The sequence below is a fragment of the Schistocerca piceifrons genome, chromosome 2, assembly GCF_021461385.2.
Source record: "Schistocerca piceifrons isolate TAMUIC-IGC-003096 chromosome 2, iqSchPice1.1, whole genome shotgun sequence".
NCBI lineage: Eukaryota > Metazoa > Arthropoda > Insecta > Orthoptera > Acrididae > Schistocerca > Schistocerca piceifrons.
In genome coordinates this window covers 858,482,015-858,495,969 of record NC_060139.1, presented here as the reverse complement: position 1 = coordinate 858,495,969, position 13,955 = coordinate 858,482,015, and the positions used below count along the sequence as shown (strand labels likewise).

At 41.1% G+C, this 13,955-nt stretch overlaps 1 protein-coding gene and 1 non-coding gene across 2 annotated transcripts in view; one reads left to right on the top strand and one right to left on the bottom strand.

Annotated features, from left to right (window-relative positions):
- Positions 1-13,955, top strand: part of LOC124776873 (ATP-dependent RNA helicase DDX54) — a 138,297-nt gene that overhangs the window by 15,819 nt on the left and 108,523 nt on the right. The window contains exon 2 of the mRNA XM_047252054.1: positions 10,567-10,774. Coding sequence (XP_047108010.1) covers positions 10,567-10,774 — 208 coding nt within the window. The remainder of the gene's footprint in view (positions 1-10,566; positions 10,775-13,955) is intronic.
- Trnav-uac lies at positions 5,094-5,168 on the bottom strand. The gene has a single exon. It is a non-coding gene; the product is annotated as a tRNA-Val (tRNA).

The window sequence follows — 13,955 nt, the reverse complement described above, 5'->3', positions numbered from 1 at the left end:
CTCGCCAGTTACGCAGCTCACATTCGCAGTTCTCCTGAGCATCCGAATTACCGTCTCCTTTTACTGCCCGCAGCAGTCCATCTCCCGCATCGGTGGCCCAGGTCCGGGTTAACGATTGCAGTTCGCATGCGGTCCCTTCTCTCTGAACTGGAGTCCTTCCCTTTACCACTTCTACTTCCAGTCCGTTTGCGTACACCTCCATGGTGTACGCCTTGGCTGCAACTTCGTCTGGACCTTTCATGTGGCCCTGAGGACTCCATTAACCCTGCGGTCCTCCACTGTCACTTCATCTCGATTCTTGACGTGTTCCGAGGCTCTGAAGTGGTTTACACCGACGGATCGATGGCTGATGGTCGCATTGGCTTTGCCTACGTTCACGGCAGCCACATTGAACAGCATTCCTCACCCGATAGCTGCAGTGTATTCATTGCAGAGCTGGTGCCATTTCTCGTGCACTTCAGTATCTCTGTCCGTGCCCTGGGGAGTCTTTTCTTTTATGTGCTGACTCCTTGAGCAGCCTGAAAACTATTGACCTGTGCTGCTCTCGTCATCCTTTGGTAGCATCCATCCAGGAGTCCATCTATGCCCCGGGAACAGTCCAGTAGTTCAGTGGTGTTCGTCTGGTCACCTGGTCACGTCAGAATCCCAGGAAATGAACTTGCTGACAGACTGGCCAAACAGGCTACATGGAAACCACTTCTGGAGATCAGCATCCCTGCAACTGACCTGCATTCATTATTACGTTGTAAGGTTTTTCAGCTTTAGGAGACGGAATGGGAAACTCGCAGTACGCACAACAAACTGCAGGCCATTGAGGGGACAACGAATGTTTGGAAGTCCTCGATGAGGGCCTCTCGCAGGGACTCCGTGGCTCTCTGCCAGCTCCCCATTGTCCGTGCCTGGGCGACCCACGGCTACCTCATGTGCCGTGAAGACCCACCTCAGTGTCAGTGCGGCACCCGGTTGACAGTGGCCCATATTCTTCTGCTCTGTCCTTCTTCGGCTGCCCTGCGGCTTCATCTTTGGTTGCCGGACTCGTTACCATTGATTTTAGCAGACAACGCCTCATTGGCTGATTTGGTTTTACATTGTATCCGTGAGGGTGGATTTTATCATTCGATCTGAGGTTTAGCACGTGTCCTTTGTCCCTCTTGTGTCCTTCACCGTAGTGCTTTTAGCGTGGAGGTTTTAACGTGTTGCATGGTGGCTGGCTTTTCCTTTTTATTTTCATGGGCGGCCAACCACTGTAATATGCTTCCTTGTTTTACTCTCTTCTAACTGTTTCTTGCAAATCTCTATTGTTTTCTTATCCTCTTTCGTTCCTTTTAGTGTTCGTTGCCTTTCCTTCGTTCTTGTGGTCTTTCATTTCTTCCCATTCTGTGTTATATGTCTCGTCTGTTTTATTCTTACAGTTGTGGCATTGTTTTATTAGGAACAAGGGACCAATGACCTCGTAATTTGGTCCATTTCCCCCTCTTTTAAACCAAGCAACCAACCAACAACTTCCCTCCGATACCAAATTGGTGATCCCTTGGTGTCTTAGAATGTGTTCTATCGATCAGTCCCGCCTGTTAGTCAAGTTGCACCTCAAATTTCCTTTCTTCCCAGTTCTGTTCAACACCTCCTCATTAGTTACATGATCTACCCATCTAATCTTCGGCATTCTTCTGTAGCACCACATTTTAAAAACTTCTCTTCTTATTTGAACTGTTACTTATCCCTGTTTCACTTCCACACAAGACTACAACACAGACAAATACATTCATAAAAAAAGTTAATAACATTTAAATCAATATTTGGTGTTAACACATTACTCTCCATCGGAAATGCATTTCTTGCCATTGCCAGTCTTCATTTTGTATCCACTCTACCTCAGCCATCATCAGTTATTTTACTGCACAAATAGCAAAGATCATCCACTACTTTCAGTGTCTCATTTCCTAATCTGATTCCCTAGCGCCACCTAATTTAATTTGAACACATTCCATTACCCTTGTTTTGTTTTTGATGCTGTTCATCTTATATCATCCTTTCAAGACACTCTCCATTGTGTTCAACTACTCTTCCTAATCATTTTCTGTCTTTGACAGAATTATAATGTCTTTGCAAAACTCCTTTTTTGCAGAAGGGAAGAAAATGTAGTAGATTAGAGCGACACAATGTCTCTCATACTCTTGATACAAAAATATTTTTAAGGCCTCATAGCCAGACACTTGCATGCGGTCTTTTGCCTCATTGTTGAAACAGCCCATGTGGAAAATTAGTGTTGGCATCCATATCTTGGCAGCTGATATGGCCACCACCAACTGTAGGTGTAAATGCATCTACAAGCCTGCATCACTAGTCCAACAGCCAAGCCCTCTCACCACGAGAGAAATGGTGGCAGAACCTAACTATTAAGGTAGCTTCCATACTGCAGTGGAATGTGAATGACTTCAGGACACAGTTGGAGGAACAGCATGTGTTAAATCAGGGTAGATCAATGTGTATCTGAATGCATGTTGTCTTTTCCTCCGAAAGAACAGGTACCATGCAGATCCAGCAGCTGCGAAATACTATATGTAAATTGAAGGGGAAATGACTGCCATCAGCTGCAGCAGGACATAAAGCAGAATGAATGGCGACAAGCGAAAATGTGTACCAGACTGTACACATTTTCACTCGTCACCACTAATTCTGCTTAATGTCCCACTGCAGCTGATAGCTGTCATCCCCCTTCAATTTACAATGTGTATCTGTTTTAAAGAGACACATTTGAAATTTTCTGACATCCCTGAGCTACAAGGCTACATCCTCCACAAAAAAAAAAAAACCTTAGTGGAGAGAGAGCTAAAGAGGGCATGGCTATTTTTTATAAACAACTCCTACCACTCCTTGCTTCTCCCTCAAAACCTTCCTGTAAGCAGTTACTGTATTGAAGCAAGTGCATCATCAGTTGATGATATGTTCAGTCCACCTGCCACCAAGCGAGATTCTAGACAAAGCTAGGCTCTCTGTGATCTACTTATTCAGCTCCAGAACCCCTTCATTCTGTGTGGTGATTTTAATGTTCATTATGTGCTTTGTGGCTCTGCAACCATCTGCCCTAGGGTAGGGTAGATGTCCTCATGTACATGTTTCTTGAACATGGGGAGGAGCACAATTTTTTTATATGCTCTCCAGCCCCCCCCCCCCCCCTCTCTCTCTCTCTCTCTCTCTCTCTCTCTCTCTCTCTCTCTCTCTCTCTCTTTTTCACTTGCATACACCCACACACACTCTTCTTTCTGCTCACTGGGAAGTAATCGATGACTTGTATTCATGTGACCACTTTCCAGTCTCGATTCACCTACTAGACAAATGATGTCCAAACAACAGCTGCCATGATGGATGCTTTGATTGACAGACTGGACAATTTACAGCCAACCTGCTGTGTTTGAACACTTTTACAGCATCCAGTAACAGGTGGATCACATTATTCAAGTGAGGAGTAACCCTCTGTAGTGTCGGCAAACTGGAGAGAATCTCGCAGCCTTTCAGTTAGTGAGGGTGAAATTTCACCAAATTCTTATGAAGAGCAAGAAGAGATGTATGGGAGGCCACTCGAAGGATTTCCAATAGAGACTTTGCCACCACCGCTAGTCAGGATTCAGGTTTTGGCATTACAGTGTGGCTACTGAGGTAGGCATTTAGGAGACTTCAGTTCCACCAGTGACGATGAATACAACTGCCCCTTCTCCATGGGGGAGCTGAATTTTGTTTTGGCTGCAGTTTGTGATACATCACCTGGCTGTGAAAGTGTCCATTATAGTATGTTTGGCACCTCAAAGGGTGGAGCCAAGAAATTTTCTCACCCATTTTAATCTCACTTTTTGTCAGATCACTTTCCTGACTCATTGCAAGAGGCTGTTTTAACTGTACTTTTACACTGAGGCATCAAAGAAACTGGTGTAGGCATGCATATTCAAATAAAGAGATATGTAAACAGGCAGAATACGGCGCTGTGGTTGGCAACACCTACATAAGACAAGTGTCTGGTGCAGTTGTTAGATTGGTTACTGGTGCTACAGTGGCAGGTTATCAAGATTTAAGTGAGTTTGAACGTATTGTTATAGTTGGCGCATGAGCGGGAGACACAGCATCTCCGAGGTACCGATGAAATGGGGGATTTTCCTGTATGACCATTTCACGAGTGTACTGTGAATATAAGGAATCAGGTAAAACATTTAATCTCTGACATCACTGTGACGAGAAAAAGATCCTGCAAGAACGCAACCAATGATGACTGAAGAGAATTGTTCAACAAGACAGAAGTGCAACTCTTCCTCAGATTGCTGCAGATTTCAGTGCTGGGCAATCAACAAGTGTCAGCGTGCGAACCATTCAATGAAACATCATCAATATGGGTTTTCAAAGCTGAAGGTCCACTTGTGTACCTTGATGACTGCATGACACAAAGCTTTACGCCTCACCTGGGCCCATCAACACCAACATTCGGCTGTTGATAACTGGAAACATGTTGCCTGGTCAGACGAGTCTCGTTTCATATTGTATGTAATGGACGGACATGTACGTATATGGAGACAACTTCATGAATCCGTGACCCTGCTTGTCAGTAGGGGATTGTTGAAGCTGTTGGAAGCTCTGTAATGGTGTGGGACGTGTGCAGCTGGAGTGATATGGGCCCCCTGATACATCTAGATATGACTCTTGACAGATGACATGTACTTACGCTTCCTGTCTGGTTATCTGCATCCATTCATGTCCTTTGTGCATTCTGATACACTTGGGCAATTCCAGCAGGACAATGCGACATCCCACACATCCAGAATTGCTACAGAGTGGCTCCAGGAACATTCTTCTGAGTTTAAACTCTTCTGCTGGCTACCAAACTCCCCGGACGAGTACATTATTGAGCATATCTGGAATACCTTGCAACATGCTGTTCAGAAGATATCTTCACCCCCTCGTACTTGTACGGATTTATTGACAGCCCTGCAGGATTCGTGGTGTCAATTCCCTCTGTCACTGCTTCAGACATTGAAATAACAATGAAATCCAGACCATTAGCTGCTTACAAGTGTTGGTAAATATCAACAGGGACAGATGAAAATGTGTGCCCTGACCGGGACTTGAACCCGGCATCTCCTGCTTGTATGGCAGATGCTCTATCCAACTGAGCCATCGAGGACACGGAGGATAGTGTGACACCAGGGACTTATCTGTGGCATGCTCCCTGTGAGACGCACATTTCCAACTTACTATCCACACACTACATTTGAAGTTCCCCCGACCACTATACTCATTACTTGCGGCAGTCAATCTACAGATTGAGTAATGTGAGTGCATCCGCACTGAAGAAGATCATTGGCTGATAAGCCTCATCTATATGAAGGTGGTATCTGTTCTTTTGGACATGTAATTTCATTCTTCGAGGGCTGTAATTTCATTCTTCAAGGGCTGCAAGGTCAACAATGGTATATGTTCTTTTGGGTATGTCCGAAAGAACAGATACCATCTTCATATATTCATACTTCAGTTGAATCCATGCCACATCGTGTTGTGGCACTTCTGCGTGCTCACGGGGTCCTACACAATATAAGACAGGTGTACCATTTTCTGTGACTCTTCAGTGTAAAACTTGGGAAGGTCCGAACATGACCGCGTGGGTATCATACTCTTAGTATTGCCGTCTTTAGTTGTGTACAAAAGACCTTGAAGGATGCTCAACCACTGTCTTGTCTGGGTCTTGGAATCCAGAGAGCTCCATAGTTGCTTTCAGTGTGGATTTAGGAGGTGTCGCTTCACCTTTGATAATCTGGTCCTCCTAGAAGCAGCTGTAAAACAGGCTGTCCTGCACCAGCATCCCCTCTTGAGTATATTTTTTGGCACTGAGAAGGCCTACATTATTACTTGCTGGCATATTATTGCAGCTCCATGAATGGGGATTTCAAGAATATCTTCCCATCTGTAAGCAGTCCTTCCTCTCACCCCACTGTTATTTATTTGTTGATGACTTCTCTCTCTTTCATTCCTCTTCAAGCCTTGCAACAACAGCTCGTGAGTTGCCACTGAGTCTTCGACTCAATTGGATGGATGGACAGGGAAAGAGGGGGTTTTGAATTATCAACCGAGGAGTATTTTTAATTATTTTCATTCTGTTTTAAACTTTCCTGAGTTGAGGATGAGAGACACTATTCTTAGTTTTAGAGATGTGATGAGATTTCTGGCCTCACATTTGACTCAATACTTACATGGTTGCCAAACCTTAGGGACCTCATAAGGTGCACCTAGTATTTTAAAGTGTCTTAGCTACAATTCATGGGGAGCAGTCTGGACTTATCTGCTCCTGCTGTACAAGGCTTTTGTGTGATCTCTGCTTGTTTATGGGTGCACAGCGTATGGATATGCACGAACATCTTATTTAAAGTGGCTGGTTGTGGTGCACCATGAAAGACTTAGGCTGACCACTGTGGCTTTTTGAACTAACCCCATACTGAGCTGCTATGTTGACGCAGGTTGAGCTGCTGCTTCACATCAGGTGATGACTTCTCATGGTGGAACAGGCCTACAAAACCCTGTCCACGCCCTAGACACTTGCATACCATTCTGTTACTTGGCTACCAATGAAAATGCTCTTTGATACTTGACATCTAGCAACTAGGCCATATAGGATACACAAGAAGGATTGTGCTTTAGAGATGGGTGTGGCTGGTTTCAAGTTATATACTGAGGTTGGAGGAGATCTACAGAGGCCCAGAATTCTTTTAGACTTAACAAAATTTCCATGTCTGTTTTGTACCATTTTACATTGGCATAATGGTTTTACTGTTGTGTACACAGATGACTTACAACAAGCAGACTCCCTTGGCTATTCAGTTGTATTTCCCAACAGTGCCTTCACGATTTGTCTTCTCCATATCTATACACTGTGTTTTCTGCAGAACTCCATGTGATCCTGAAGGCATCGGAGCAGATGAGGTGTCTCCAGGGCAAACAATTTCTCACCTACCCTGATTCCCATAGTGCCTTACAGTGATTGCAGCACATGTACCCAGCAGAGAAATTGGTACAGCTCATTTCTGACCAACTGTATTGCCTACACCAGTGGGGGAAGAAGGTGTCATTCTGTTGAGTACCAGGGAACATGGAAATTTGGGGAAATGACCAGCTCGACAAAGCCGCCAAGGACCATAATGTTAGAGAATGTGCCATTCCCTGCTGGCTGTCATTCCCGTGGTGGGATGCAGATGTTTGCAGTTACGAGAGGAGGAGTGGTTGAGTGATGGAAAAAAATCTATGGATGGTGAAGCCAACAATCTGGCTACGGCAACCATCATGCTGGTTGCTCCAGCGAGATGAAGTGGCTCTGATCTTCCTCTGCATTTGATGCCGTCCCCTAGGACATGGCTTTTTATTCAAGCAAGAGGACACCCCTGTCTGTGAAGCCTGTGGTGTGCAAGTCAGTGTGTGCCACATTTTAACTGAGTGCATTGTACTTGGTGACAAGTGAGCAGAAGTGAATTTTACCTGATGATGAGACAAGTGCTGTCGAACTCTTAAAATTGTATGACATGTCTGGGCTCTAGCCTAAGCTTTCAGTCTGGAGATTTTAGTGTGTTGCAAAGTGACTGGCTCATCCCCTTTTATTTCAGTGATCAACCAATCAGTTTATTGATTTTACACTCTTCCTTGACACTAGTCTCATTACATTTTAGTACAGGTACTGAAGATCCGCTGTCCTGTGCCCAAGAAACCTTAACATCATCACAATATTTTGTTTTTAAACTGTAATCAGTATTCTTGTTCATCAACACATCTTCCATATCAGACTTTTGTCTGAGCTTTGCTTGAGCTTCTGTTTTTCAGAATCTTCAAGCCCATCCACCATGACTTAAAATGGTCCACTATGCTACTTTCCCAAAATATTTCTCCTCCAGTTTTCTCATGGCTGTTATCAGGAAGGAGTGTCTGTGCAGCATATAAAGTTCAGCTTTGTGGTTCTTGTTTACCTGTTAGTCTTTAGCCTTTCTTACAAGTGAAGAATCAGCTGGGTAAGCACCAAAAAATCTGCACAGGCCTACATCCTGAAAAGTACTACAGGTGATAGCACTATAGCTTCTAACCAACTGCCCCAAGTGATAGTGAGGGAAGGTGGGAAAGAAACTCCTGTGATTTGTAGATATTTTAGATTTTGGCAAGAGCTTTTTTCAAGATTTCCATAATGCAAGATACAAATTTATTTTGGTACAGTATTCCTCACAAACTCCATGAATAGTGTCTATAATGCAGGTCACTTGTTTTAAGTTGCAGATCAGAAAATGCAAATAACATATAAGCAGCTTTGTCTGTAAGAACTTATCATACTTAAATCATATTTTACTCATTCAGGCCCCAACACAAAAGATGCATTGTTAAATCTTTGCATAATGAAGGCATTGTAGGTTTTCTCAAGAAATCAAAGTAATTACAATGTGGAGTTCCACTGTTTTCCATTCAAGAGTTGCATTGAAATATTCAGGACATATCCATTCTGCCTGTCTGTCGATAGTTTCATCTAGACTTGTCTTTTGTCTGATATATATGGATATATAGTGAATGCGTGCCTTTTTTTCAAGTACTCTCATTGCTAATAGTATTTTCAGCATACTTTTCCTGGTACAGTTTTATAATGAGATTGTTAACTTTGGAAAGAGGAATAATACACACTGGAAATGTCACCACTGTGTTGTAAAAAAAAAAAAAAAAAAAAAATCATTTCTACCCTTTGAAGAAGTTAAGTGTCACCAGTAAATGTTGTCCTACTCTACTGTTGGCACAGTGTAGTCCTTATTGTTGGCATGCTTTGCCACATACTGTTGAACATAATTTCATTTGTGCTTTTTATCAGTTTTGGTTGAGACATTACAGATGCTGCGTGTTACAACAGATTTGTTATACTAGATACCATCACTAAGAAACTATTTCAATGTGCCGTACATTTTATTAGCACTAATTTTGGATTTCTGCATCTTGGATGCAACGAACAAGGATGATTAAACAAGCAGAAAAGCACCATGAGTTGCACGAGCTACTCTTGCCACTGTGTGAGAGATAGCTTACTGACCCTCAAACTGCTTTTACCTGTAGAGTGGTCACTACACACGCACACTCTTAAAATTAGTGTAGCGGTCTTTATTAGAACTGATCTACTTACATCTTTTACTCTGCCAGGAACTTTTGAAATTTATTAATGTAAACAGTAAAGATAGGTTGTTTCACTCGGTGTTTTAGTGTTGCAGCAATTGTCACTTGCAGACCAATTCCATTTTAATTTTAGCTTATTGTGTACAATGGTGCAACAATAGTGTCTTGCATTACTAAATTACATTTCTTTCTTGATTGTCAGTAGAGTGTCAAAACATTTCCACAGACAGCATTATGCCATCTTTTCTACTTCTGTTGGGTCATCAGCCAATGTGAAACTATGTTTTCCAACAGAAATAAAGCACTTGGAAGAAAAATACATCCTCAGGTATCTTTTCTCTCTTTCTGGGAATTAACATGAGTTAGAAGAGGAGAGGTCAATAAGGGGATAGCATATATATGCTTTTAGGATTACAAATGCTAAAGAGGGCTTCCAGTGTGGCTGAAGATTCTCAGTAGATATATGGAGCTAAGGAGTTGTAATCTTAATCACATGAGAAATTTTTAAGAGTTTTAGGGGCTTGGTGTAACTTTCTTTGAAGAAATATCACCAAGAAGAAAGGCTCTCAGTTTGAAAGCAACTGTAAGGGATAAGTGTACTTCTTACAGTATTCTGCCAAGTAAGTATCGCTAAAGCATGAAAGCCAGTGGAATATCACTGGTATTTGCAATCCATTATCCATGATTAAAAATATTTATTTCAGTTAGATAACCCAGATTTTCAGAATAATTCTGCATAACAGCCCACTAGAGCTCCACTACTTCTCAGAAACTGAAATTCTGGGCAAGCTTTTGAATACAAATCTTCCATTAGAAGCTCTTTCAGGCCAAAATAGGACAGACAAAATGTGCTGTGCAAGAGTTAAGAGTGTAGAAGGGAGGAGGACATTGCTGCAAATGGTGCAGATGCTGAAAAATATGTGACAAAATCACATTTTGGGAGTATTTATATGTTTTTTTTTGTGTAATAACTCATACACAAGCTTTAAAAAATAAATAAATAAATAAAATTAAGGTGCAAAATTAACAGAGGTGCCCTAATATCCCAGATATCTGTTAGTCTCATCGCACACAATATTTTTTCCACAGTGTATGAGATATTTGATGGATGTAAGGGTAATCAGTCTTATCATTTATATCTTTATATTTATAGTTTTTTCCTGTTTTATTCCTTGTTCACTTTATTTAACAATTAGTTTTTCTCATGTTTCCTTTTACACGCTGCATGCCTCTGATTAAATGAGAAATGCCACTTCGCTGGTTTCGGAGTACAGCTATGTGTTATTCAGACAATACTCATTTCAGTTATCTTTTTCTTGTTCTGTTTGTACACAGTCCCAAAGTTCTCAGTATTATTAGAGTTGAGTCTCTATATTGCTATAATGTATATGCTTTCTTTTGCAGGTATACAAACAGCAATATGGCTACTGATGTTCTGGGATTTGTTGATCCTGAAGCAGCTAATACTGATGATGAAAGTGAAGCAACATTTAAAAAAAAGGGAGGAGGGTCCAAAAAGTCAGGAGGCTTCCAGTCCATGGGATTGTCGTACACAGTTTTAAAAGGAATAAAAAAACGAGGATACAAGATTCCGACACCAATTCAGAGAAAGGTTGCGTTGCACTCAATAATACATCATTGACACAAGATTAATTATATCACCAATAGTAACATTAATGTTTGCAGGCATTGTGTGCTGAAGGACTAATGGTTATTTTTAATGTCTGCTACAAATTGCTATAAGTAATTTATTATATTATTGATCCCTTTATGATAGACATTTGAGCAAGTTGAGCAGTTAAATTTTGTTTCATAATAGAAAATAAACATCAGGAGGAAGGAGTGAGGGGCAGATGCAGGAGTCCTCCATTGTGGTTTCTGAGCAAGGTCCTAGAGATGATAATTTGTCATTGCCTTCCTAAGACTTATGAAGTGACAGGTGCATTTCTGTATCATATATTGAAGAGTACATGTTACTATGTGATGTTGTGTTTGTGCTGTTGAGAATGAAAGGGAGAGGTGCAAGCACATAACTTGGAGTGTAATTTTCACATATATAACATTTTTTAGTTTTTTTTCTTTTTTTTTTTTTTGCATGTTAACACTGACAATGGAAATTAATTTGAGTTTGCCTTAATTTTATCAACATGCGATCTTTATTTCCAGAACTTGTGATTCGTCAGTGCTAAGTTACTACAAAACTACACCAAACATTTTAGGTGCAAATTGTGTTATATGATTTTTGGTAAATAGTACTAGATAAATTTATCCTGATATTGGCCTGAACATTTATTTTATAGTAATCTGATAATTTTGTCCATAATAACAAAAAGCATCTTTGAAATCTACGTGCTTGTTGTATAATTTTATGATAAAAGATGATGTTTTTTATGGATGATGTTTCAATTATTGTTTCAAGCAGTTTGTATTGGTGCTGCAAATGGACTTCCGTGGCATGTCCTTCTTAGGCAGTAGTTTATAATACTGATTCATTATTTTTTATGTCCCTCTAATAGATTGTGTTCCAATCAAACCACTGTACACAAACCATTGCCAAACCATCAAATTTTAAATTTGTTCTTGCACACTCTGTGACATAAAGCTTACAACAGAGGAAAGAGCAGTGTTAGTAATCCAGAGTCTCCACATTTTTGTAAAAATGTATGAGTTTGTACTATAATGGGCCACAGTGCGGTTGGGAAGTCTTACAGAAATATCTGATCAGCATTGCAAACGGAGAGGAAGAAAAAAAAAAATGTTGTGGAAATTATGGGTGATCTCATTGACGTAAAAAGAGAGAGGCCAGTAACCTCCATGTTTGGTGTTTTGCCACTCATCAGCTTTGTGCATCAAAACATATGATTCAGCATCGACAACCAGTCTTTTTCAAGTTGATGGAAAGCTGCAAGATCAGTAACAAAAATGGGGTTTACATTTTAATGGCTCCTACAGAAGCTTTTAGGTTTTGTACTGAAAACGTGACAGTAAGTGGTACATCTTTCCAAAGCTCCTGAAAAAAACTTAGAACCCTGAACATAACAGGTAGCAATGAACTGCCTGATGATGTCTACTGTATCCTATTTGATTTCTTGATCACCACCTTTCCACATAGAAGCACCAGTGGAATGATTATTTTGAACTTGAGTTAACTAGAGGCCTTCTGGAGACCAGGAGGACATGCTAGATGAGCGACAAATGTATTTGCATAGTCAAAATAAACCTCTTTCGAAGTTAATTCCAGTTATGTCATGGGAGAGAAGAAATCTATGTGAAGTACATTTATTTCTTGTGCTTATGTTTGCACAAGCCTAGCTTCTGTCATAAGAAGCAATGAAAGCACCTTATCATGATTTATTATAGAGGACTGCAGCACCATTCCCCCTTTCAATTATTGAACAAATGAAAGGATGACTGAGATAGTGTTTGGTGTATCTGGGATTGTAAAACAGTTAAGATCCTTAGCCGCCAGGAAGTCATCTGGCCCAGAAGGTATCCCCGTAAGATTTTACGTTGACTATGCTACAAATGTAGCACCATTCTTATCCGTCATCTATCAGAGATCATTGGAATGGTGGAAAGTTCCATGGGAATGGAAGAAGGCCCAGGTCATAACAATCTATAAAAAGGATAGAAAATTGGATGCACATAATTACCGACCAATTTCACTAACATCGATTTGTTGTAGAATAATGGAACATATTTTGTGTTCAGGCATAATGACCTTTCTAGACTCTGAGAAGCTCATCTGCAGAAACCAGCACGGTTTTAGGAAACAGTGGTCATGCGAGACACAGCTGGCCCTCTTTGTGCATGATAAACAACAGGCTCTAGATACCGGCTCCCAGGTCGATGCCATATTTATCGACTTTCGAAAGGTTTTCGACTCAGTTCCGCACTGTCGCTTGCTACAAAAAGTGCGCGCTTATGGTCTATCTGATGACATATGCGGTTGGATAGAAAGTTTTCTAACAGACAGGGAGCAGTATGTCGTCTTAAACGGGGTGACTTCAACAGAAACAAGCATAACTTCAGGTGTGCCCCAGGGCAGCGTAATAGGTCCTCTGCTTTTTACAATTTACATAAACAATCAGGTTGATGGTATTGACAGCGATCTTAGACTGTTTGCCGATGATGTTGTAGTCTACAGGAAAGTAGTATCACATGAAAGTTGTGAACAAATCAATGAGGATTTGCAGAAAATAAATGCGTGGTGTAAAGACTGGCAACTATCTCTCAATATTAGTAAGTATAACCTACTGTGTATAACAAGGCGAAAGTCCCCCATTAATGTACGAGTACAAAATAAATGCCCAATCTTTGGAAGCGGTAACGTCCGTCAAGTATCTGGTTGTGACTATTCGAAATGATCTCAAATGGAATGATCAGATTACAAAAGTAACGGGTAAGGTGAACTCTAGATTGCGGTTTATTGGTAGAATCCTGAAACGATGCAGTCCTTCAACAAAGGAAATAGCTTACAATACGTTAGTTCGTCCAGTCTTGGAGTATTGTTCGTCTGTATGGGACTCTTACCAGTTGGGTCTGATTCAAGAGATTGAGAAGGTCCAAAGAAGAGCTGTAAGATTCTTGACTGGTACATTTAGCCATCGTGAGAGTGTTACAAATCTCATAGAAAGCTTGAAGTGGGACACACTTGCAGATAGACGGTTCGCTAAACAGAAGGGGCTGCTCACTAAATTCTGAAATCCGATCTTCACCGAGGATGTAGAGCATATATTATTACCACCAACTTTCAGATCGCACAATAATCACGATTCAAAGATAAGGGAAGT